The sequence below is a fragment of the Solanum stenotomum genome, chromosome 10 (genome assembly GCF_019186545.1).
Source record: "Solanum stenotomum isolate F172 chromosome 10, ASM1918654v1, whole genome shotgun sequence".
NCBI classification, from domain to species: Eukaryota; Viridiplantae; Streptophyta; class Magnoliopsida; order Solanales; family Solanaceae; genus Solanum; species Solanum stenotomum.
Window position 1 is genome coordinate 97,674 of NC_064291.1, and position 25,302 is coordinate 122,975.

A 25,302-nucleotide genomic window follows, 5' to 3' on the forward strand; every position below is an offset into this window, starting at 1 on the left:
CATCCATAATTGAATGATTTTTGAGTTAAAAATCAAAGTAGAGTGACTTTCTAAGTAAAGAATGGGCTGATTTAAAAAATATAGCCATGCTTTATTTACATAAAAAAAAAAAAAGAAGCCAAAAGTCATAGAAAGTATACACTTATTATACATTATAGATTGTCAAAAGTCATAGAAAATATACACTAACTACACAATACAATTTATATATACATGAACTATGCATTGACAATATATTATGATACCGATGACTCAAAAAGCTGAATATAACTTAATCATACAATGAATATATACCGACTATAAAATATAGTTTACATATAATATGAACTATATTCTAATTATATATTTTGATACACTCAAAAAATAAAATATAAAATAATTATACATGAAGCAACACAAACAATTCAATCTCGATCAATTTAAAATCACCTTTAAACAGTTTCAAAATTTTAAATATGAGATCCTCTCAATATTTCGAGTCTTTGAATATATAATTGTGTTGAAACTATTGATAAAGGGCAAGCAACAAAGAAGAAAGTGTTTACGAGCATCTCGTATGGTCAGACAATAATATTATCAACGTAAGACTTCAACAAAAGAAGGCCAAATGGCCATATTTTGTAAAATTTGTAAATTGGACTAAGAAACACTAGTGGGCTAACATTTTATATAATTTGTCCCTTTTATGGAATAATTATTTAAATACATATTTATTTGATCATAATTCCAATCACTTGATTTTTTTTTCTAAAAATCCCTATTTTACGCAATGTATTGGTCAGATACATCACTTTACACAATGTATTAATTGTATACATCACTTTATGAAATGTATCTGTCGTATACATCACTTTACGCAATGTATCAGGACGTTTTGGAATTTCATCAAATTTAAGAGATTTTTGTAATTTAGAAAAAAATAGAGATATGATAATTAGTTGTTAACACTATAAAATTTGTGTGAAATTCCCTTAAAAAATTGTGCAAGGCTCATTCTAATCTGTCAAGTTTTCAATTGTCCTACCTTTCCTATTTAGACAAAAAAAAAAACTAGTTACGAAAATCTTTGTGCACGGATTTAATATTTATTCACAAATTTATTTTTTAAATAGTGTTAATTAAATAAGTTTAAATCATCCTGTAATGTATAAAATAAACAAAACATATAAATAATTCTTGTATTCATAATTCTGCTCCTCTTTCTTCCACTTCTTTTGTTGGCTAAAATATGCCCTAATTTCATATGTAACCTAACGGAGCATAAATAAAAGACTTATTATTATAATAAATTTGTCATCTACATTTTTTCTTAAGGAAATTTTACACAAAACTATAATAATTATAATGTCATAAAATAAAATTGTTCAATTCCAACATAAATTTTGAATTCAAATTTTCATCTTCTACTCCTTTCTCCTAAACCATTCGTTTTTCCTAAGCTCACTAAATTAGGTATCTTCCTAGAGTTACCTCCTTACTTCAATAATTCAAACTCGAAGGGTAAATATTAAGAATTTTATATATTTTAAGGATATTTTTAATTAGGAAAAAAGATAAAAAAATATCCCTAATCTATTGATTTTTTTTTAAAATATCCTACTTCTATCTTTTGGTCTAAAAATATCCTTCATTTTTTTTGGTTCAAAGATATCCCCCTTTCATTTTAATTAGACTTAATTTGTTTTAAATATTTTGAGATGAGCTAAATATTAAGAATTTGAACAATAAAAAATTATTCTTTCAAAACAAATAAAAGAATTAATTAGTAATTTTTTTTAACTTAATTAAATTGGATCGAAAGTATTTTTAGATGAAAAGGTGAAAAGAAAAATATTTTGAACCAAAATTAATAATGAATGTATTTTTAGACCAAAACGAGGATGTAGCGTATTTTTGAATTATAAATATAAAAAAAAAAAAAACTTAAATCCCAAATTACTATTTTGTCCCTTACCCTGCACCAGTTTCAAAAACAATAGTATAGCAGCTCCTTCTTTTTCTGCGCCGTTAAACTCTTCTTCTCAACTTTTGCTTTAAAAGCTTTGGAATTTCTTTGCAAAATCCATTTTTAGGTCTCTATTTATCTCTTCAAAGCATTGAAATTTGTGGGTTTTTATTCAAAAATATGCCTCGTACTACTACTGTGGAGAGCTCTGGTTGCCCTCCTCTTAGAGCTTTGACGTTTGACATTCTTGGACTTATTAAAGGTAAATATTTGAGCTTTAATCTATTGTTTTTTCAATCAAAGTTTGCTTCTTTTTTTTCTTGCCAGTAGTATTGTTAGCAACAATCATATGGCTCAAACTAACTTATCTGGGACTGAGTTGTAGTTGTTGATATGCTGAAACTTGGGTTTTCTCATATAAAGATTGTCCCTTTTTGTTTTTTTTATAACCATGGTGTTTGCACCTCAACTAATTCCACAAGTACATGCTACCAGCCACTAGCACAAGGCCATGTTCTTACTAAACACAAATATTGGATACCGGATAACTCTATCTACTCTTTCTTAGACAGAAAGATGTCCCTCTTTTAGCTAGATCGTTTTTTTAGTACTAAGCGGTCGTTTGGTGTGAGGGATAAAGGATAATAATCTCGGAAAAAATGCAGGGTTATTTTATTGTGCTTTTTGTTAGGGGTATGAATTAGTTCTGGAATTATTTATCCTACTATTTGTACCAGAATGATGGAATAAGCTATCCCATGTGATATCCCAATCCATGAGTTAACTTTATCTATCCCATCCCCATACCAAATAGCCCCCAAGAGTCCATTTTTTAAAAAAAAAGTTTTTTTGGTGTAGTTATTGAAGGTAAAGATTTGAGTTTTGGTCTATTGTAGTTCTTGGAATAATTTAAGGTAAATATTTGAGATTTTAATCTATTGTTTTTCAATGAAGGTTTGTTCTTTCTCTTTCTATCTTTTTTAGTAATTGTAGCAATAATATCTTGCATCTATGCTGAAAATTGGGTTTTCAGATACAAAGACCGTCCTTTTTTTCCATATTTAATTGTGGTGTCGGGGCCAGTTTGTGTGCATCTGACTAATTTCATAGGGTACTGGGTAGCTCTATCCATGAAGGCTTATACAAAAATATGGCCCCTTTTTAGCTAGAAATATTAGTACTAAGAGTTCTATTTTTATAAAAAAAAAAAACTTGGTGTAGTTGTTGAAGCTAAGGGTGAACAGAAGGAAGCTCCAAAGGTGGTGGAGACATGGGGGGAACCTGATGCTTCAAGGTGTGTGCTTGCGGCGTCACTTGTTGACCGTGAATTTGACCCTGTAAGTTGTCTCTGTGAATTTAGTTACTGTAGTCTCTGTTGCACATATATCCTATGATATTATAAGTAAAAAATCTTTACTCAATGCAATAGGAAATAATGAAGTTATTTTATTAATTGAAAAAGATCACACAATGAAAACAAAGAAATAGTGAAGTTTTCAAAAGTTGATTGGATGTTCCAGTATAATATTTATACAGCTGATATGGATGTTCTTTTCATTCACAGCGTTGGTCTTCTTTTTCTTTTTTTTGGTAAAAGATTTCAATAGTTACAAAAGTAGTATATCTAAACATGGGGTAACTGTTAGCTCCACTACAAATCTTCAATTTAGAGTACATGAACTAACAGAGTTCAAAAAAGTTTCTAGGGAGTCTAAAGGGGACAGATAAGCCCAACTATATACATACATGAGACATCTAACTTTAAAAGATTGGTAGGTAGTTGATGTCCCATCAAAGCACCTTATATCCCTTTCATTCCAAATATTCCAAAACATAGCAGCAGGTATGATCTTTCAGATTTTTTTGATGATGCTATCAACTTCCCAGCAGCTTCAACTTTCAAAGGCATCCCCGATGTTCTGTGGATGATCCATCTAAGCCCAAAAAGTGATATAAGCATGCTCCATAGGTCTAATGCCACTGAGCATTGTAGGAAAAGATGCCTGTGTGATTCTGCATACTTCAGGCACATACAACATCTCTTTGCAATTTGATACATCCATGCAGCTAAGTCGTCTTGTGTCAAACATGCTTCATATAGGGCAGTCCAGCTGAAGCAACATTTCTTGGGAGGTAGTTTCACTTTCCATATTGGTTTCCATGGCCAGTGGTCTGTGATTGGATTCTGTGGACCTGACAATTAGTAGGCTGCCTTTACAAAAACTTCTTTCTCTTGCTTCTCCCCATTTGAATTGACCTGGCACTAGGTTGTAGTAACACTGTGAAGTTAGCAAACTGACCAGCTATTAGAGGAGTATGTTCCTTCTAAGGATTATGCTCCATGAATTCCCTTCTCTGTTCTAGTGTATTTTTGAGTCTGTTTCACTGGCTTCTGGAATAGGCTGGGGTCTTTAGTCATTAGAGGAGCATTCCCCAACCACTTTCCCTTCCAGAATTTGATATGGTGACCATATTCTACATTTCTACTGCAAGATAATGGAATTGTTAGAACTCCCATAAATTGCAGATGCTTTTACAGACTCCAACCCCCATATGGTTCTCTTGAAATCTTTGAGCTCCAGTGATTCAGTGCTACATGATTGGCAATCATAACTTCCTTCCATAAGCTTTGCTCCTCCTGTGTGCATCTCCATAACCACTTCATTAGTAGATATTTATTGTGCAAGGCTAAGTCCCTGATGCCTAAACCATCTATCTTCTTTGGCAATTTCTCAGCATTGGACTTTTGATGTTACTTCCTACTTAACAGGATGAATAGTTCCTTTCATTAACTCAACACTCAAACCAGAAAGAAAAATGTGTAGAAAAGAGAAAGATCATTCCTTTCATGCCTTTGTTCCTGCCTAATGGACTTTAGGAGCGACAGCTCGCATGAACTATGGATATTACGTACTCTACTGTATGTAAACATGTCTTTCAATTGTGCAAGTTAAATTCCACTCAACATGTCACTGTGAATTATCTTTCTAATCATAGTTCAAATTTAGCATGGATGTAATAAAGGATTTTTTGAAAATATTTAATCAGTGTAAATTCAGTATAAGGTATTATAATGAACTTAGATATTTATCTTCAAGTGGTTGTGTAGTCCTTGGGTGTTTACTGCTGCTATAAATGTACTTCCAAAATGAGGCATTTGACTTTTTTCTTTTGGTTTGTTGTAGCTACTAGGTGTAGCAAGGAAAAGCGGCAAGGTGAGGCTGTATGTTTGATCAAAGTTAAGATAATATGAAGCCATGTATTTTTTTTTGAGCGTTGAGCCTTATTTTTGCACCCTTACTACTTTTATACTGCAGATTGAGGTTCTTAGTCCTGTCAATGGAGATGTTCGTGCATCCATTTCAATTGAAAGTCAAAATCATCCAGGATCGGCTGATAATTCTATTGTTGGTTTGCATTTATTCAAAGGAGAAAGATTGGGCTCATCATCAAGGTATTATCTTTTCCTGCTTTAGACAGTATGAGCAGGAAATGTCTAATTAATCACCTTAGTTATCTTATGGAATAAGCAACTAGTAGAAGTAGACATGTTGTTAGACTGTTCCTACGATTACACCCTAGCAGAGTGCAAATGGCAAGTTGAATGGTCTGGTTATTCTTAATGATATTCGGGCTTCTACCAAGCAGAGTCTTCCATAACAAAACTTTTCAAAATGTGGGTTGAAAGACCACTTGTGTAGGTCGGGGTTGAGAATTAGGGCCCGCACCCTACCCCGTCAGCCTAAGCCTCGATTGCACCTCAGACAGGCCTGATTCAGATATACTAAGAACTAGGACACACATCTCTTACACATTAAGATGCCATAACTCGACTATCCAAGTCGTAAGTATGAACCACTCAATGAAGAATCTCAAGCCAAATTAGATCAGGTTCAGCACTTAGATTAAAGAATGTTGCTCAATATCTTGGCCCTTCTCCTTGGAGATTCAAATATTTAAATACTTATTTTCTCAAATGCTTACTAGACTATCCTGATTTGTGTGCTATTTGCTCGTGAATTGGCATATTCCTGAAATTGTTTGGCTTTTAGATGGGATGTGGTGTGGTTGTGATGTCCATATCTACTAACGAGGGACAGCATGTTGTCTTTATTTGCAATACATATGAGGAAGAGGAAAAAAAGTACAATGCAACAGGTTATCTTCCCTTAAACTAGCCAAATGTTATTGCTATTTCTGATGTTAGTGCATGTTAGCAAGATCCTTGGCTAGCTATGGGGGACAGAATATGAGACAAATGTGGATGTTTTATTACTCCTGTGATGCAGCCCAAACATGAACCTAACATGGAATAAGAGTTGATACCCTCTTATCTCATTTTGGCTATCCATGAACTGAGAAACCTCTTATGAATATCCCTACACAAATGTAGTTAATAAACTTCTGAACTGTGCCTAGAAGATAGAGATATAGTTGATGGTTACCTGATTATCATTTCATAACCATAGTATCACATTATTGATGGTAGTGATCGGAATTTTGTGCTTGAAAATAGTTACTAACTACTGGTTAGTGACTAGCTTTGTGAGTGGTGTGCTTGCAATGTATTGGCCTCCATGTGGCTTGGAAGATGAAGCTTGCTTGGACATCTGGCATACATTTATGAGGAACTTTCCCCGGATTAAATTAGGCTTGTTTTCTGATATTCTTTCTTATACATGTATAGGTCATGCAACCTGCTTACATGCACAAGCAAAGGACAAGCAAACATGACTTATGTTAAAATGTCCAAATCACTTGAAGATTCTGGTGGTGAAAGTACTCAAACAACGTGGAATGTTTGTGGTTCAGGCAGTATTTTGTGCTCTAAGGTAGATGCAGATGAAAGCTATGCTCTGTTTGGTGGGTGAGTAATCGTGAATACAGGGTTCTGGGATATAACATTGATGGTGGGAATAGCAAGCTAATGAATCTTTTTTTGATATAACAGGAAGGGTGTTGAGGTTAATATCTGGGATCTGAACCAGTGTGCTAAAGTTTGGTCTGCAAAATCTGTGAGTTTCACCATCATTCTCTTTAGTGTTATTCTGTGTTACAAAATAATGACTGTTCTTAGTTGTACTTCAAGAATTTGACACATTGCATCCTTATTCCAGCCAGCCAAAAACAGCCTCGGCATATTCACCCCAACTTGGTTTACATCTGCAACTTTCTTATGCAAAGATGATCACCGCAAATTTGTTGCAGGCACTAATAGTCACCAGGTATTTTTTTCTTAGCTAATTCGTTGGCTAGAATAAGCATGATCTTTTTTCTTTTGTATCAAGAGGGTAATTTTGGTGCAATGGCTTCATAGTTCCTTTTTCTAAGAAGAGCTTCATGTAGTTTTCCTTATAAAAATTACAAGGAAATTTATGCCACTTTGGTGCAATGGCTTCATAGTTCCTTTTGACTAACACATCTAAAAATTGTCTGGCATTTCTTAGGCCATAAGAAAAATTTAGGCCACTTTTTTCTTGTAGTGTGTGGATGGAGATGGAGAGGAGGAGAGGTGGGTTCTAGAATAACCCAATAAAGGTGCCAAATAGGTGAGCTGATTCAAGTGTTGGATGTGCTTATAACTTTCGGCTCTCAAAAGTCGGAACACTACAAAATTCCGTATGTTCTACACCAGTCAATTTCAGTTCTGAAATGAATTTGGCCAGCCTACTAGTCCATTTGAACCATTTTCCTTCCTTTCATTTCTCTCTTCCTACATGCTGCCATTTTTTCGCTCCAGAATCGGTCACCACTTGTGCTGTGTCATTACCTGATTCCAACCACCATCCTCTTATCTCATTATTAACTTCTGAGACCCTAACTCTTACCCAGTACTAGTACACTCAAATCTCTAGCAGTGGGAAAGAAGTCTCAATGGGGGTGGAGATCCACTCAATTGCCTTGTGTAATCTGCCAAAATAAACAGGCTCAGCTAATCTTGAACTTCAGCCCACATCCTCACCTTGCAAATCCTACTTTTCTTATTCCCTAGAAGTTTTCTGGTAACATAGATATAAAGTGTCTGGATTTCTTCAGATTCCAAAATGTTGTACCATCTTTGACGCTAGAATGCTCTTTTACTCCTTTCAGCAGTTGCCAGTTGGTACATCTGGAAGTTAATGGAAAGAAGTCTATTCTTTTTAATTGCAATTGGTTTGTTTAAATAGCATAATTGATTTCAGCCTATTAAAAACTAAAATTGATCCATATAAGATCCACATGTACCCGTTCTGTTAAGTATCTTCACCTGCGGAGCCTTATTAGGTTTTCTCAATTTATTATGATATGGCTCATTTGTGTCTTAAATTTGTTGCTGATTTACCTGTCAAAAGAAATTATTGCTGATTAAACTATGTCTGTACCAACTTGGTAATTTGTAGGTGCGTCTTTATGATATTTCTGCTCAGAGAAGGCCTGTTGTTTCATTTGATTTTCGTGAGACCCCTATTAAAGCTGTGGCTGAGGATGTAGATGGACATACGATATACATAGGAAATGGGTCTGGTGATCTTGCTTCTTTTGACATCCGCACAGGTAAACGGCTGTCTCACTATAGTTATTGTTGTTTGTGCTGTTCGTTATACTAATCTTCATATATCATACTTTATTATTTGAGGAAAAAGAGTACATTGAAAAGGGCAAGACATCCTTAAACCAATAGTCAGACTTTTAAAAAATTATTGAAGATATTGCTATAAGAAATTTATGATTGTGCATGTACCACATTGTTTCTATCCAAGTCTAAGTGTGTTCTCTCATTTGATTCTGGCACGGAACTTGTATCGTTTATGAAACTAAGCCAACTCATGTACGTATGTACGTGGGTGAACAGAATACATAAGTTCATTCTTGTGTTTCTTCTAGGAATAAGATTTTGTGGTTAACTTGACCACTGTACTTTGTATGTATATGAGCTCGTCATGTGTAAGAATATCTAATGCAGGTTATGATTTCAGTTTCACATAAGAAGTTCCACGCAGACAAAGATATTGTCTATCAGTATTATTGATGAATTTCTGCTGTTGTTTTAGTTCTTAGCTTTTACTCTTGCATTTCTTTCAAACCATTTTCTGGAAAACATTTTTTTTCATCTGAGGGTCTATCGAAAATAGCCTATCTACCCCAAAAGGTAGGGGTAAGGTCTGCATACACTCCACCCTCCCCATGCTCCATACACTCCACCCTCCCCACGCTCCTGGACATGATTCTTGTTCTTTATGATAGTTAAACTTGTAAGTTCATGTAGTGATTCAGATGTCTAGACTCATTTAATTCATTTTGTTATGGATCTCACGCTTCGAGTGCATCTTTTTGTTGTAGGGCAACTTTTGGGATCCTTCTTGGGGAAATGTTCAGGAAGTATAAGATCCATAGTTAAGCATCCAGAGCTTCCAGTTATAGCTTCATGTGGTGAGTATTTAAAATCACAGCTGGCTTCTTTATATCGTGATGCACTTCGTCGGAGGTCCATGTATATATAGCAGTTTTGATCTCGATGTATGTTTCTTAAGATTTGCTGTATGAAGATATAATCTCATAATAGAAAATCTGAAGCTTTTTAAACCTCTTTCAAATTGTTTTAGCTCTGGAATTTTGGATCACACGTCTCTTTATAGAACTGAAGTTATGTTTCTTCTATTTTGTTCCTCACAAGCTATTAACTTGAATAGGATTGGACAGCTATTTACGCATTTGGGATGTCAAGTCACGACAACTTCTGTCTGCGGTATGTTGTTTATCTATACTGTAGCTTTTTAAGAACTGAATGGACAATCCAATAGACAACTACATTTCTGAGCTACTACTTCCAGAAATGAGTGACTGTTGATTGATCCTCTCTTTTCAAAATTCAGTGAATTGCAATATTTTTCAACTTAAACTCAAATATGACAATGTCTCTTTGTGATGGTTCAACTCTTAGGTCCGTCTGAGTTTAAAAAGTCAAGATACCATATAGAAGTATAGACTACAATTTCCGATCCTTCCACATTAGACTAAATTTAAACTGAGCTTTTGTAAGGTTTCTAGATATTCTTTTGTAATTTTGTCAAAAATAATCATGAATTCATAACACTTCCTTTGTGCATCTTTTGGTGAAGATAATTGTTTTGTCTAACACAATATGGCGTTTCCTAGACGTAGTCCTTCTGCCTAATGTGATGATAATTATTGTAATTATTGAGTTCAATTCTTAATGTGCTTCAACACACATCTATTTCTTCCCTCTTGCATATTACAAAGAAATACTTAGCAGGTGCGCTTAAAGACATTCAAGGTTTAACATGTGCTGCTTACCCATCACTAGTGTCATGTATTTAGGATCAAGAGTACAACAAAACAACCACATACCCTGTGAAATCCCACAGGTGGAGTCTAGGGCGGGTAGAGTGTACGCAGACCTTAACCTACCTCACCTACCTCGTGGAGGTAGAGAGGCTGCTTCCGAAAGACCCTCGGCTCAAGTAACACATATCGAAGTAGATTTAAAAGAAGTATTTAGGATCAAGAGTGTGGAGTAAAATAATTCTTTAATGTGAATTTGGATGAGTATTCCTTGTATTTTTAAAAGCTAAAATCTTTGGCTGTTAATAACAGAGAATGAAATGAATTTATTCTTCCATGGTTACGGTTGGGGTAGATCGAGGGGCCAGCATAAAAATAGTTGAACTATGAACAAAGGATTCATATTTCAAATAGCCAACCTTTAACTGATTTGTGATTATGCATAATTGATGAATGATGAATGCACGTCTTTAATTTATCTTAAATCGGTAGAAGAAAGGACTCTCAAGTACTTAAAAGCTAAAATGTGGATGCAGGTTTTCTTGAAGCAGCATCTCAACAGTGTTGTATTCGATTCAAAATTCTCTACAAGAGGTATGCTTTTCGTTTCCTTGTTTGCCTTCTTTTATGGCTGAAAGAAAAAGTTCCTTTTCAGGGCACTCTGGGAACAGATCCAGTGGAGCCTGTAGCTTTGGACCCCCGACATTGTGGCTATGAACCACGGAATTGGGGGTTCAAATTACTCCTCGCCCACAATCGGCCCAAAAGGGAAGTACCTTCCCCTCTGGGGGTAGGAAAATCATGATCAGATAGCAAACCAAAAGCTAGGGAACTTGAGTGTGGGTCTTTTGTCGAAATGGAATGACTATTCTTTTTTCTTCTTATTTGCTATTTATCGTGAATGGGGACTTTATTTTTTGTTTTACGCCCAACTATCTTAACAGTAAGTTGTCATTATGCTTGTTCAGAAGCTCAGGTACCTCCTCAGCAACAAGATACAGATGAAACATTACAGACGGAAGAAGAGGAAGAGGAAGAGAAGACTGTTAAACGCAAGAAGGCATCAAAAGAACACAGCGGAAGCAAGAAACTGAAGACCAAGAAAAAAAGTAAAAGGTCGAAAGGAGACAGTAACGACATTGCCTAATTGTTTTGCTTTCCAGAATCCCTTATTATCGATCACATCTCTAATGCACGAGTTCAGCTAAGAGGAATACCACAACATACACTAGAACATGGTGAGATGCTTAGTGAATTCATGACATGGCTGCATTCGTCCAAGTTAGAAGAACTCGGGAACACGAGTTGAGTTCTTTGTTAAATATAAGCTTAGCTAGTTGAAGGCATACAACAACAATTATGACTCGATCCCAAACAGGTTGGGGTCGGCTTTCTGAATCCTGATTGTCCATGTGCTCCAATTAGCTTAGGTCACATTTCAATATTGTGAAGAACTGAAATACAAATAGCCATTAATGCTTGCATATGTTTTAACAGTTTTGAAGTTTGTTCAAGGAAAAATTACATTTGTTCAAAAGTAGTGATGTTGTTTTTCTCATTTTGGTGAAAATATTTTTGTTTAAAAAACATTTTTAGACTTTAGATTGTGTATGAGATACTACTGGTACGGTAGGATGAATGAGATACTTAATCGTAAAACTAGGATTTAAGTCAAAACCATCAAAGGGTATAGTGGGATGAAAGAGATACTTACACACTTAATCAGAGGTTTCGGTTCAAGTCCTTGGAAATAAAGCAACTATTTGTAAGGAGTGTTTACCTCATTTTTTGCTATCGAGTAAAGTACCAGATAATTATTAAAAAAATTGAGAAAATTATAACAACCTAAGTAAATGAGATCTCTTCACCTTTATTATAAACAACGAATGCCTCCCTCTTTAATGGATCTTTTGCGATGAGAATCAAGATTAGTTGGGTAAAAAATATCGGATACTATAAGATTGTACCCAAGTATAATAGAATAATAGTTGTAGTTGTGAGAAATTGATTAAAAGTATATAAAAAAAAAATAGGAAAAGAATTGTCAGAAGTGGGATTTGACCCATGCTCTCCCTCTTTAATGGATCTTTTGCGATGAGAATCAAGATTAGTTGGGCCAAAAAATATCGGATACTATAAGATTGTACCGAAATATAATAGAATAATGAGAAAATTTTCAAAACAACAATATTTTAGCTTTTAATGGGACTCCTTAGCAATAGTTTCACTATTTATTTAAATTTCAATATTTTAGTTTGTTAAGGGTTGAGTTATGTATTTATTTTAATTTGAAAGAATACAAATAATTAATAACAGAATAGAGAAAATCATGGAACAAAAAATTTCAAAAAAGGTAAAAAAAATTAAAATTTAACATCAGTTACGTTTTTGAAAGAGCATATGTTGTCATTTTTCTTTCTAGCGTTTTTTTCCTTTGTTCTTAAGAATTTCAATTTTTTTTTTGAAAACAGTAGTTTGTATTTTATATCTTATATGAGTGGAAGTGTTGGAAAATTTCTAATGCCCTCTATTTTGGATATTTAAATGTTTGAACTTCTTTGAATATGCATTCATCCGAAATGTATTTAAATACCTAATGATATGTATAACTAATTTAAAATACAAAATTGTTGGTATTGATTTATGATGAATACAACTCTTTGGCATTCTAGTTCTAGTACAAAAATAAAGGCAGTTGTGAAGTATATGCCAAAATATAAATACAAATTAGTTGTAAATCGAAATGATATTGAAAAATACAGTTGCGATGAATACATAATACATAGAATAAGTTGTATTCAAAATAAATTGTATTTATATTTCAATATCCAGTTTTGTTATATTATTATTTCACTTTAAATTTGCAGAAAGTATTTTCTGGCTCGATTTTTATTTCAATATCATTTTGTATATCAAACGCAGAATGAATACCAATAATTTTGTATTCCCCTTCTTGTGATGTATTCGTCGCAATTTTATATATTATGTATTCATAAAAATTATATTACTTTAGCCAAATAAAATACAAAATATGTCATACTAAGTTTGTATTTCAAATATCAGGTTGTATTTCAGTATGATTTTGTAATTCAAACGAAAAAATTAATACCAATAAGTTTCTATTTCCCTTCTTATAATGTATTCGTTACAATTCTATAAATTATGTATTCAATCATAATATATAGAATTATGACGAATACATTATATACCTATTTGAATGACTACAAACTAAAAAAGAAATACAATGCTTTAAATAAAAATACAAATGATGAGTAAAAGAAAAACAATTGACAAACAAAAATTAATATGAATACAATTGTGGTATGAATACAATTTTGCAACCTTCTTCTTTGACTCTGTCTTTCTTCTTCTTCTATGTTTTTGTTTCTGATTTTTTTTATCAAAATAGAATCTGAATCCGTATTCACTTGTGCATTAGTAACCCTATAAGCAAAATTCGAAATTATTAAATATGAATGTATAAAAAAATCAAACAATATATGATGTGTGGGTGCAGATTACTACAATCTACTAAATCTCAAATTAGAAAATAAAATCACAAAAAAATCGAACAATAGTGTTTAAAAGTCGAAAAATCTGAAATACATAAAAGAGGGAAATCTCAAAAAATACTTGGTGAATCTGAAAACAAACTCACAAAAAAACAAATAATAATGTTTAAAAGTTGAAAAATTCGAAATACAAAATATGTGGTGAATATGAAAACACCAAATCTAAAACCCTAAAAGCAAATTTCAAAATTATCAAATATAAATGTATTAAACATCAAACAAAATAAACATATGAATGAATTTGTAGATTCTAATAAATCTGAAATTTTAAAACGAAATCACAAAAAAATTTGAAAAAAATTGTTTAAAAGACTAAAAATCTGAAATACATAAATATTAGATGAATATCTAAACAAACTCGCATAAAAATAAAAAAAATTGACGAAAAATCCGTAAAATATACACCATAGTCGTGATTTTGAAAACAAATCAAAAGAAATCTACATGAATAATTGAAATTACCTTTACCAATCGAGAAATTTCTTGAATTAATATAGAGATTTTATTTACCAACCGAGAAATTCCTTGAATTAATACAGAGATTTTGTTGAAGAATCTATAGAACTTTGAATAATTTGTATTTCTAGGTTAGCAGAAAAATGTGAAGAAAGAGAAACTGTGAACGTGAAAGGTTGGGAGAAATAAATTCTTTAACTGAGAAACGTGAAAGGTGGAAAACGTATAAGATGTGGAAAGAATATTAATGGGCAGTTTTGTATTTGTTTTTTATTTTTAATTGGTTAGAATTTGGTCCAATGATGGACTCTTTTGATAATTAAAAGGAAATATAAATAATAAAATCTGGAAACAAATTATTTTTGAAAATATTGACATTGTGACATTTTAAATAAATATTTTAAAGTGTAATTGTTTTGACTAATTATGTTAAGTATTATGACTAGATAGCTAATTTTCCCTAGAATAATAGTTGTAGTTGTGAGAAATTGATTAAAAGTATAAAAAAAAATAATAGGAAAAGAATTGTCAGAAGTGGGATTTGAACCCACGCCCTCTTACGAAGACCAGAACTTGAGTCTGGCGCCTTAGACCACTCGGCCATCCTGACAAGATTGATAAGTTTAATTCCAATTAGAGTATAAAACATACACAAAATATAAGACTTTGTAAAATCTCTGTCAATAAAAAGATAATAAAAAAGAAGATAAAGACTTTGAGAAAAAAGATGCTACTTTTATTTCTATATGTTTTTTTTTTTGTGTGAAATAATTCCTCAAATAAAGAAGTTAATAAGACTTATCAATCGTTTTAAACTCTCAGACTAAGTAGAAAAAAATCCGTCGATTCAATAACTTGAAGTTCATCTCATCAATATAAGACTCAGTCAGTTCACATAACTTATTCATTAGTCAAGCATAGCTAACACCATCATGACGTTACATTGTACTCTTATTCGTTAGTCAAGCATAGCTAACACCATCGTGGCGTTACATTGTACTTACACTAACATGACTTTCAAACAACGTTAATGTATTTATATCCGATTTCAAGTGAAGTATCATAAGTTTAAAAATTCTATATGATCACAGTGTCAAGACCCGCCACTTTGTCATACAAATTAGGCATAAATTAAGGAGAAAAAAATTAGAGTCTAAATTGTCAAATACCGCATAGAACATCTAATTGAAATCTAAGTCCGCGACAATAGGCCTTAATTGACAGTTAAATGAAAACTAAAGAATCGAATGTTTTCCATTTTTGTCTCCTTGAGTGCATATTTATGTAGAACTAATGCTAATATATAATTCGTTTATAATAATGGAAGTTATAATTTGGTACTTTCTAATTAAAAGACACTCAATTAATTAAATCCCAGTACATAGGAGACAAAAAAGATAAAGTCCTTACATATATCACTCCTATCATAATCTCAACTAAGTATACTACATAATATAATAATTAAACTTGAATATCTTATCCATATATAATAGTCAAAATTTCACAGCTCCAACTATAGTATCACATGTTCTAATTCTAAAAACAAACGCTTCAAAATCAAATCAAGACCACTGAATCCACGTAACTAAAGAGAAACTTTCCTCTCACAATCAATATCCTTAACATCTTGCCTTTGTAAATCTACCACCATATTACAATTCATCCTTATATCAACACTCTTCTTAATCACACCTAAATTAACCTTTCCATTAATATTTGTGGACATACTTACCGGCAATTCCCCTGCTATCAAATCACTCGTTAATCGAGGAATCACGATTAATTTTTCAACCATAACCATGACTTTCACGTTCATACTAAACGTCCGTCGAGCCCTAGCAGACCCTCGTGGAAGCATGGCTTCCGCGATGATTCTATCGCTATAAATCAAACTAGCAGTCGCAGGCTTAAACTTAAACGACACCGCGTTAGGATTTTTAATAGACATATCAGCAGAAACTGTAATATTCATATTGGTTTGAAGATTGGAACTACTAGTAAGGGAACTCAACCCCTCGAATCGGATCGAGTTCATCCTTATCGTTGGATCTTTCACCTTGAAAATCGTGAGCGCGAGGATCAAGATAACGATACCTATGATTATCGTTGTGATACCACAACAACCACAACATTTTATACACCTCCTCCTACGACGTTGCTTCTTTGATAACTCTATACTGGATGTACACGTGTAATTAACACCTTCTTCATTTTTGATGTGTATACGATGAGATGAAGGTGCCAAAGGACGAACTTGATCTCTAGATGAATTTGGAGATTGTGGTGGACACATTTTTTTTTTAGAGATTTTATCAATTGGAAGATTGATACTTTATTTTGTGTACTATGATATGAAAGGATGCATTTATTATTTATATGACTATAGTGTATGTATTAATTATATTAACCGCGTTAGCACGACTTTGAATATTGAATGTGGGACATGTGATGTAATTGTGTTGAAATTTTTTATTGTCTTTTTCCCTTTTAAATAATGAATTTATTATATTTGTTACTAATAATTATATATATAATAGTCATGGAAGGTTCTCCTTGTGAATTATTATCATATTTGCCAAAATAAAATACATTATGGATTTATTTATATTATAATAATTGCATCCTATATTGAAGCTTCTATATATCTTTGCAACATATAGGTGATGGCATGAGCGAAGCTAGAGTGGTGAAAATAAAGGTGGATTCAGATGTAAGATTATATCTAATTAGTACATATTTATATGTTTATATTTCGTATAAAAGTTGTTGATTCAGATAAATTTGTAGTTAGAGGCTATATTCCTGAGCGGAAGATAGTATGTTGAAACTTCATGCATAGAAAATTTTCATTGCCACTAAGTTAAGGAGCTCAAATTTTACGAAATAACTTTTTTAAGAGATTTGTTGTTGCACAATATCGACTTTCTCCAAAAAGAAAAAGAATTATTTTTAAAAAGAAGAGTATCTTATTGTTATATTCATATTCATATCATGAAATATTGACTTGAAGATGCAAAATTAGTTATCAATAAGAAAGTACTTCTAAGAAAAAAATATTGGAGAGCTAGCAACAACAACTTTTACCTGGTCTTGTACTTTTTTTCTCATTAATTATTCAAAAAATTGTGCCCATGAAACTGGAATTAATTAATTAATTAATTAACTTTCTTTATAACATGGGTAAGAAATAGACTAATTAATTACTCTAACAGACTTTTGATGTAACTAAAATTAAAAAAGGTAAGACTTGAGTGATTTGAAAATTCTAGGTGGTGTGCTATATACTAGAAACTAGAAAATTATAACATTTTAATCCCTTAATTGTCAAAATTAACATGCTACGACTCCAATAATAAGTGGAAATATACAAATAACAACAAATAACAACAATAACAATAACATATTTGATGTAGTACCACAAACAAGGTTTGAAAAGGATAGAATGTACACATACTTTATTTTTTTTAAGCAGAAAGACTATTTTCGACAAATCTTCGATTAAAAGAATGTAATCAAAACATAATTTTTAAAAAAATAATAGAAAGGAATATATATATATATATATATATACACACGTTATAGCCGATTATTTGGACCTTAAAAAAGAATATATGAAGCACTTGTTATTAGTCGTTCTATCATAATATGTAGCCATGACTTTATATACTTTAATGTGAATTAGTGTTAGAGTTTAGAAATTTTATCAAGAGATTAACAAATAATAAAAAAGTAAATATGCGAAGAAGTCAAAAATAAAATACTATATAAACAAAAGTAATGACTTTGATGTAAATGTAACCGCTATTTTTAAGTATATAATCTATTTAGGTTCATGATGTAAATGTGATCGCTATTTTTAAGTATTAATAGATGATGAACCATGATTTGAAGTGTATGTATTTTATGATTATAATTTTTTTTAAAAGTAACTGGATTTAAAGTAATATATATACAAAATTAATAAACTTCTTAAGATAACTACAGATTTAAAACTTATCAGATTTTGATTGATTCATAAGTTATATGTCAATTCCGCCTCATATAAGTTACACATTTAAAAGGTGCGTTGGGATTTTCTCACTTTACCACCTATTTGTGAAATTATTTATAAGAAAAATAAATTATATATATAGGGAGTAAAATAAAGTTTTTACAAATTAAGTTATTCGATTTAATGAATATCTACATATAAGCCTTCATAAATTATGATGTTCATAATCTTGAAAAAATACAATTTATTAAGTAAGAGCAGTTACATCATTAATCTGTCTAAAGAATAAAGAGTACAAACTTACTATTATTGAAAGATTTTTTCTTAGAGGAAAATCATCTATGAAAGAAAGTACTTATTAGACAATTTTATCTCATTGGTCCTATTAAGATTGCTTACTTCAATTCTCAACATGTCTAATTTGATTATGCGGATGACCTAGAATGTAATCATATCTTATTCAAGGAGTACAAATTTCAATCCTGAAGAGTATTTTTTGGTGTGCTTTTCTTCTAGAAAGCCAATGTAGTAGGGAGCCGTGGTTCATTTAAACTTAATATTTTTGATGCAATATATAAATTTAGTATAAAATTATTATAAATTTTATGTTTGAACCTATAATTTTACAAACACAATAAATTTAATACTTAAAATTCCAAAATTTGAAATTAAAAGGCTAAAATCATGAATTAGTCTTTAAAAACAGAAAAGCTATTATTTCCTCTCCATCCTAGGATTCTTTTTCCATTTCTTTGTCAAATATAACGCTTGATTGCAAAAAAAATTTGAGTTAATGAGAGAAAAAAGAAATAAAATTAACATATATATGATCCCAAATGTGGATTTAAAGTTTTTTAATAAGTTAATACGAATAAGTAAAATATATTAGTCATTACTCGGCATGCAATACTTAGTTTTGAGTCTTATTAATTTAGATTTGTGTCAGAAACTCTTGTTTTGAGAGGTAGAACTGTCATATTAAAGACGATTCTATTATTCAGGCTCAAACTCAAAAACTTTAAATATAGGTAAATGTTACAAATCCATTTAATTGTGTGGATGTTTCTTTTCAATCTACACCTAACATAATGTCCCATTTAATGTATCACTTAAAGAGCTTCTAACGTATTTGCTTAACATTGTAAACGGGTGATTTCTTCATCCTATAAAAGGGTATGCTTCACCCTTGTGAAAGATAACACTTGAAGAGATTTATACTTTTCATCACTATTTTGTCTCCCTATATTGTTTAGTATTCTTATATTTTCTTCTTGTTTTAAAACACGTTATCAGCACGAGTCTCTAACTAATTAAAGCCTACTTAATTCGGAATTATCTTTTTTCCCAAAAGTTAATCAACTTTCTTTTAGAGTCAAGTATACATTTATGTGTTTATAACATCTCTAATAGGACTTGCATAAATCTTTGATCTGTAATTTAATTACTGCATATATAACTTATTTTAGGTATTATTATGATACTTTACTAGACATAATAATCAATACGTTATACGTTTCAGATTTATATTTTATGTTGTTTATATGCTACTAACTTATAACTCTAAATTAAATATTAGGGAATATGATAACATGCTAGTTAGAAGACTTGTAAGTATTTTCTTGTCATATATCTATGATAAATATTTGTGTGCCATAAATAAGAATAGTATTATATTAAATATGACTTGAAAATTTTCTAAAAGTTTGACGTTAATAACTATATTGAAACTAGTAATAAATATTGTAAAATAATTAGAACATAGATTAAATTTACCGTTTCATACTTTATGAGTTTAGATGTTTTTGTAACATTTCATGTTCATATATATAATATATTTTATACTAATTCCTAATCATTTGAAACATTAATTTATCTTTTATTATAAAGAAATCAACATTATGTTATTAACTCAACTATTTTATGATAGTTTTCATCATGTCGAATTTGTCAAAGCTTGAATTTGTGGCACTTGACATTTCTGAAAAAAACTATTTGTCATGGGTACTTGATGCTGAAATTCACCTTACCGCTAAGGGTCTTGGTGATAGTATAATCGAAGGAAATAAAGTATTAAGTCAGGATAAAGCGAAAGCTATGATTTTTCTTTGTCAGCATCTTGATGAAAACCTGAAGGTTGAATACTTAATAGTGAAAGATTCACTTGAATTGTGGGTAAGTTTGAAAGGGAAGTATGACCACCTCAAGGCAACGGTATTGCCAAGGGCTCGTTATGAGTGGATGCACTTACAGTTTCAAGATTATAAAATCGTAATTGAGTATAACTCTGTTGTATTTAGAATCACTTCCCAATTAAAATTTCGTGGGGAAGTTATAAAAGATGAGGACATGTTGGAAAAGACACTAACTACTTTCCATGCCTCCAATATGATATTACAGCAGCAATACCGTGAACTATGAATTAATCTCATGCCTTCTGGTGGATGAGCAGCATAATGATCTTTTAATGAAAAATCATGTAGCTCGTCTCGTTGGAAGTTCTCCATTACCGGAGGCACACGGCCAGTCTGAAATAAGACAAAGTAATCGGGGCCATGATAATGTGTGTGGGCGTGGCAAAGGCAAAAGACGATATAATAATCGTCGAGGTGGCGGTTATAACAAAAGGGAGAACAATATAGGTTCTCAAAATAATCCGTCAAAAGGAAAGGGCGATCACTGTCATCGTTGTGGCCTTAAAGGTCACTGGAAAAATGAATGTCGGGTACCTGAGCATTTTGTCAGGCTTTATCAAAATTCCTTTAAAAGGAAAGGAAATAAAGGTGGTGCCTCCTCTTCTAATGCCCGAGTAGAGTCACATTTGACTCTCAAAGATGATGCTCAGGCAGGGTCTTCTAAAAAATATGATGAGAATATTGAGGCAAGTTTAGCATTGAAAGATGATGTTATTGATGAGCTCAATAATATTACTCATTTGGAAGCTGAAAAGACTTCTTTGAGGATCACAATTGAAGATTGATAATTGAACTGAGAAATGAATAATGTTGTTATGTGTTTTTAATGTCTTACTTAAAGTTTATGTACTTAAATTTTCTTTTGTTAAATTTCGTACTTCTTATTATGTATTTTTATTTTTATGAAGATAAATAAAATTTTCCAGTCTTCAGTTGGATCCAAGATGAGTAATGAAAATATGTGTCTTCTGGACAGTGCCACAATTCTTACAATACTAAGAGAAAATAAATATTTCTCTCATTTGATTATGAAAAAGGCATATGTTAATACAATATCCGGTAGTACAAAATTGATTGAGGGCTCAGGAAGAGCGGCCTTATTACTACCTGGAGGAACATTATTGGAAATTAATAATGCATTGTATTGTAGTAAGTCTCAAAAAAACTTGTTAAGTTTCGAGGTTATTCGCCAAAATGGCTATCATGTTGAGACTGCAAATGAAGGAAAAATGGAATACCTTTATATTACTACGATAAATGCGAAGAAGAAAACTGTGCATGAAAAATTACATGCATTTTTTTCTGGGTTGTACCATACAACTATTAGTACGGTTGAATCACATGCCGTAGTAAACAAAAGGTTTACTGGTTCTAATGATTTTATCATTTGGCATGACCGATTGGGTCATCCTGGTTATAATATGATACGCATAATAATTGAGAACTCACATGGGCATACTTTGGAGAACCAAAATGTTCTTCAATCAAAGGAATTCTCGTGTGTTGCTTGTTCACAAGGAAAGTTAGTTACCAAACCATCAACGACTAAGGTTGAAGTGAAATCTCCCACATTTTTGGAACGGATACAGAGTGATATATGTGGACATATTCACCCTGCATCTGGACCATTTAAATATTATATGGTCTTGATAGATGCATCTACAAGATAGTCTCATATATGCTTATTATCAACTTGCAATATGGCTTGTTGGCTCAAATAATAAGGTTAAAAGCACAATTTCCATAGTAAGCAATAAAAATAATTTGTCTTGATAATGCTGGTGAGTTTACATGTCAGGCATTTAATGATTATTGTTTGTCCACTGGAATAACAGTTGAACATCCGGTTGCACATGTTTATACTCAAAATGGTTTAGCAGAGTCATTGATTAAACGCCTTTAATTGATAGCTAAACCATTGTTGATGAGGCCAAAATTGCATGTTTCGATTTGGGGGCATGCTATTTTGCATGCAGCGGCACTTGTGCACATAAGGCCAACCAGTTATCATGACATCTCCCCATTACAATTAGTTTTTGGTCAGGAGCCAAACATTTCCCATCTTAGTATCTTTGGTTGTGCGGTATATGTTCCAATTGCTCCACTACAACGCATAAAGATGGGTCCCCAAAGAAGGTTGGGGATATATATTGGGTATGAATCTCGTTTTATTATAAAACATTTGAAACCTAGAACTGGAGATTTATTTACGGCATGTTTGCTGATTGTCATTTTAATGAATCAGTATACCCAACATTAGGGGGAGAACAAAAGCAGTTGGGAAATGAGATAGATTGGAATTCACTTTTACTGTCTCATTTAGACCCTCGGACAAATCAATGTGAGCAAGAAGTTCAAAAGATAATTTATTTGCAGAATATTGCAAATCACCTGCCGGATGCATTTACTAACCTTCCACGGGTTACTAAATCATATATCCCAGCTGCTAATTCTTAAGTTCGAATTGATGTCATGATAAGACAAAATGTTAAGTCAAATGAGTCTGGATCACGCTTAAAACGTGGTAGACCAATTGGTTCCAAGGATAAAAATCCTCGAAAAATGAAAGGAATAAATTATCAAGATGATCATAATATAAAGACAATTGCTCATGAAGAGCTCCGAGACATAATAAATTATGACACCACAGAAAAGGTCCATGTACCTGTAACTAATGAGAATGAGGAAATCTCTATAAATTATGTCTCGACAAGAAAAATGTGAAATCGAAATAATATTGTGGTGGATAATATTTTTGCCTATAATGTTGCAGTTGAAATAATGCAACAAGATGAGGATTTAGAACCAAGATCTGTCAATGAATGCAGACAGAGAAGTGATTGGTCAAAATGGAAGGAAGCAATTCAAATCGAATTGGCTTCACTTGAAAAATGTGAAGTTTTTGGACCAATAGTCCGAACACCTGAAGGTGTCAAGCCAGTGGGGAACAAATGGATTTTTGTGAGAAAACGCAATGAAAATGGTAAAGTCGTAAGACATAAAGCACGACTTGTGGCACAAGGATTTTCTCAAAGGCCTGACATTGATTATGAGGAAACGTATTTTCTTGTGGTATATGCAATTACCTTCAGGTATCTAATAAATATGACAGTTCATGAAACGCTTGAAATGCATCTAATGGACGTTGTCATAACTTATTTATATGGCTCATTAGACCATAATATTTTTATGAAAATCCCTGAAGCACACAAAGTGCCTGAAACATATAAAAATTCAAAAGAAAGTTGTTCAATAAAGCTTCAGAAATCCTTATATGGATTGAAACAATCAGGGCGAATGTGGTATAATCGTCTTAGTGAATACTTGCTAAAGGAAGGGTATAAGAATGATCCTATTTGTCCTTGTATTTTTATACGAAGGTCAAAATCTAAATTTGTAATAATATTTGTTTATGTTGATGACTTGAACATTATTGGAACTCCTAAAGAGCTTTCAAAAGTCATTGAGTATTTGAAGAAATGAAATTAAAGATCTTGGTAAGACAAAATTTTGTCTTAACCTTCAGATTGAACATTTGACAAATTGAATATTTATCCATCAATCAACATATACTAAAAGGTTTTAAAACAATTTTACATGGATAAATCACACCCATTAAGTATCCCTATGGTTGTGAGATCTCTTGATATAGATAAAGATCCATTCCAACCTCAAGAAAAGGATGAAGAAATTCTTGGTGATGAAACACCATATCTCAGTGCTATTGGGGCACTAATGTACCTTGCCAACAATACCTGGTCAAATATTTTTTTCGCAGTAAGTTTATTGGCGAGATTCAGCTCATGTCCAACAAGAAGACATTGAAAATATGTTAAACATATATTCAGATATCTTCAAGGAACAATTGATATGAGATTGTTGTATTCTAATGCATCCAAGTTAGAAATGATCAGTTATGCAGATGTTGGCTATTTGTCTGACCCATATAAAGCTCGATCTCAGACATGCTATTTACTCACATATGGAGGTACATCTATATCATGACGTTCGATGAAGCAACCAATAATTGCTACTTCTTCAAATCATGCAGAGATAATAGCCATTTATGAAGCCAGTCGAGAGTGTGTATGGTTGAGATCAATGACTCAACACATTTTGCAATTATGCGATCTTTCTGTGCAAACAAAAACTCCAACAATATTGTATGAAGATAATGCTGCTTGCATAGCTCAATTAAAGAGAGGATATATCAAAGGAGACCGAACAAAGCATATTTCACCTAAGTTCTTTTTCACACATGATATTCAACAAAATGGTGAGATAAATGTTCAACAGATTCGTTCGAGTGATAATCTTGCAGATTTATTCACTAAGACATTGCCAACGTCAACATTTGAGAAGTTAAGATATGAGATTGAAATGTGTCGTCTCCAAGATATCAAATAAAGTTTTCATTAGGGGGAGTAAAATACGTGTTGTACTCTTTTTCCCTTAACCAAGGTTTTGTCCCGTTGGGTTTTCCTGGTAAGGTTTTTAATGAGGCAGCACTCCAGGCGTATTACAAGATGTGTGTACTCTTTTTCTTTTACTAGGCTTTTTCCCACTGGGTTTTTCCTAGTAAGGTTTTAACGAGGCACATTATCTATAAACATCGAAGGGGGAGTGTTACAAATCCATTCAATTGTGTAGATGTTTCTTTTCAATCTACACCTAACGTAATGTCCCATTTAATGTATCACTTAAAGAGCTTCTAACGTATTTGCTTAACATTGTAAACGGGTGATTTCTTCATCCTATAAAAGAGTATGCTTCACCCTTGTGAAAGATAACACTTGAAGAGATTTATACTATTCATCACTATTTTTTCTCCCTATATTATTTAGTATTCTTATATTTTCCTCT

At 32.2% G+C, this 25,302-nt stretch overlaps 3 protein-coding genes and 1 non-coding gene across 4 annotated transcripts; 2 read left to right on the plus strand and 2 right to left on the minus strand.

The window, feature by feature from the left end:
- The first annotated feature begins 2,000 nt into the window (after positions 1-2,000).
- On the plus strand, positions 2,001-11,765 carry LOC125842405 (uncharacterized). Its single transcript, XM_049521706.1, has 12 exons — positions 2,001-2,207; positions 3,167-3,282; positions 5,131-5,160; positions 5,263-5,399; positions 6,633-6,812; positions 6,897-6,960; positions 7,063-7,170; positions 8,326-8,479; positions 9,266-9,355; positions 9,616-9,671; positions 10,765-10,822; positions 11,197-11,765. The coding sequence occupies exons 1-12, from the start codon at positions 2,126-2,128 to the stop codon at positions 11,373-11,375; spliced, it is 1,254 nt and encodes a 417-aa protein (XP_049377663.1). The 5' UTR covers positions 2,001-2,125; the 3' UTR covers positions 11,376-11,765.
- Positions 11,766-14,782: 3,017 nt separating this feature from the next.
- On the minus strand, positions 14,783-14,866 carry TRNAL-CAA (transfer RNA leucine (anticodon CAA)). The gene has a single exon. It is a non-coding gene; the product is annotated as a tRNA-Leu (tRNA).
- Positions 14,867-15,635: 769 nt separating this feature from the next.
- On the minus strand, positions 15,636-16,580 carry LOC125841874 (uncharacterized). The gene has a single exon (XM_049521056.1). It carries the CDS (start codon positions 16,547-16,549, stop codon positions 15,842-15,844), a length of 708 nt encoding a protein of 235 aa, XP_049377013.1. The 5' UTR covers positions 16,550-16,580; the 3' UTR covers positions 15,636-15,841.
- Positions 16,581-20,182: 3,602 nt separating this feature from the next.
- On the plus strand, positions 20,183-21,224 carry LOC125841549 (uncharacterized). The gene is made up of 2 exons (XM_049520700.1): positions 20,183-20,458; positions 20,697-21,224. Exons 1-2 carry the CDS (start codon positions 20,183-20,185, stop codon positions 21,222-21,224), a joined length of 804 nt encoding a protein of 267 aa, XP_049376657.1.
- Positions 21,225-25,302: the final 4,078 nt, after the last annotated feature.

What these genes read in the sequence shown, in the direction of transcription:
- LOC125841874 (XM_049521056.1), bottom strand. Translation starts at nt 16,549, where the DNA reads ATGTGTCCACCACAATCTCCAAATTCATCTAGAGATCAAGTTCGTCCT.
- LOC125841549 (XM_049520700.1), top strand. Translation starts at nt 20,183, where the DNA reads ATGTCGAATTTGTCAAAGCTTGAATTTGTGGCACTTGACATTTCTGAA. An exon ending in ATGACCACCTCAAGGCAACG is followed by an intron (nt 20,459 to 20,696) that starts GTATTGCCAAGG and finishes GTGGATGAGCAG; the next exon opens with CATAATGATCTTTTAATGAA.
- LOC125842405 (XM_049521706.1), top strand. Translation starts at nt 2,126, where the DNA reads ATGCCTCGTACTACTACTGTGGAGAGCTCTGGTTGCCCTCCTCTTAGA. An exon ending in CATTCTTGGACTTATTAAAG is followed by an intron (nt 2,208 to 3,166) that starts GTAAATATTTGA and finishes AACTTGGTGTAG; the next exon opens with TTGTTGAAGCTAAGGGTGAA. An exon ending in CAGGCACTAATAGTCACCAG is followed by an intron (nt 7,171 to 8,325) that starts GTATTTTTTTCT and finishes GGTAATTTGTAG; the next exon opens with GTGCGTCTTTATGATATTTC.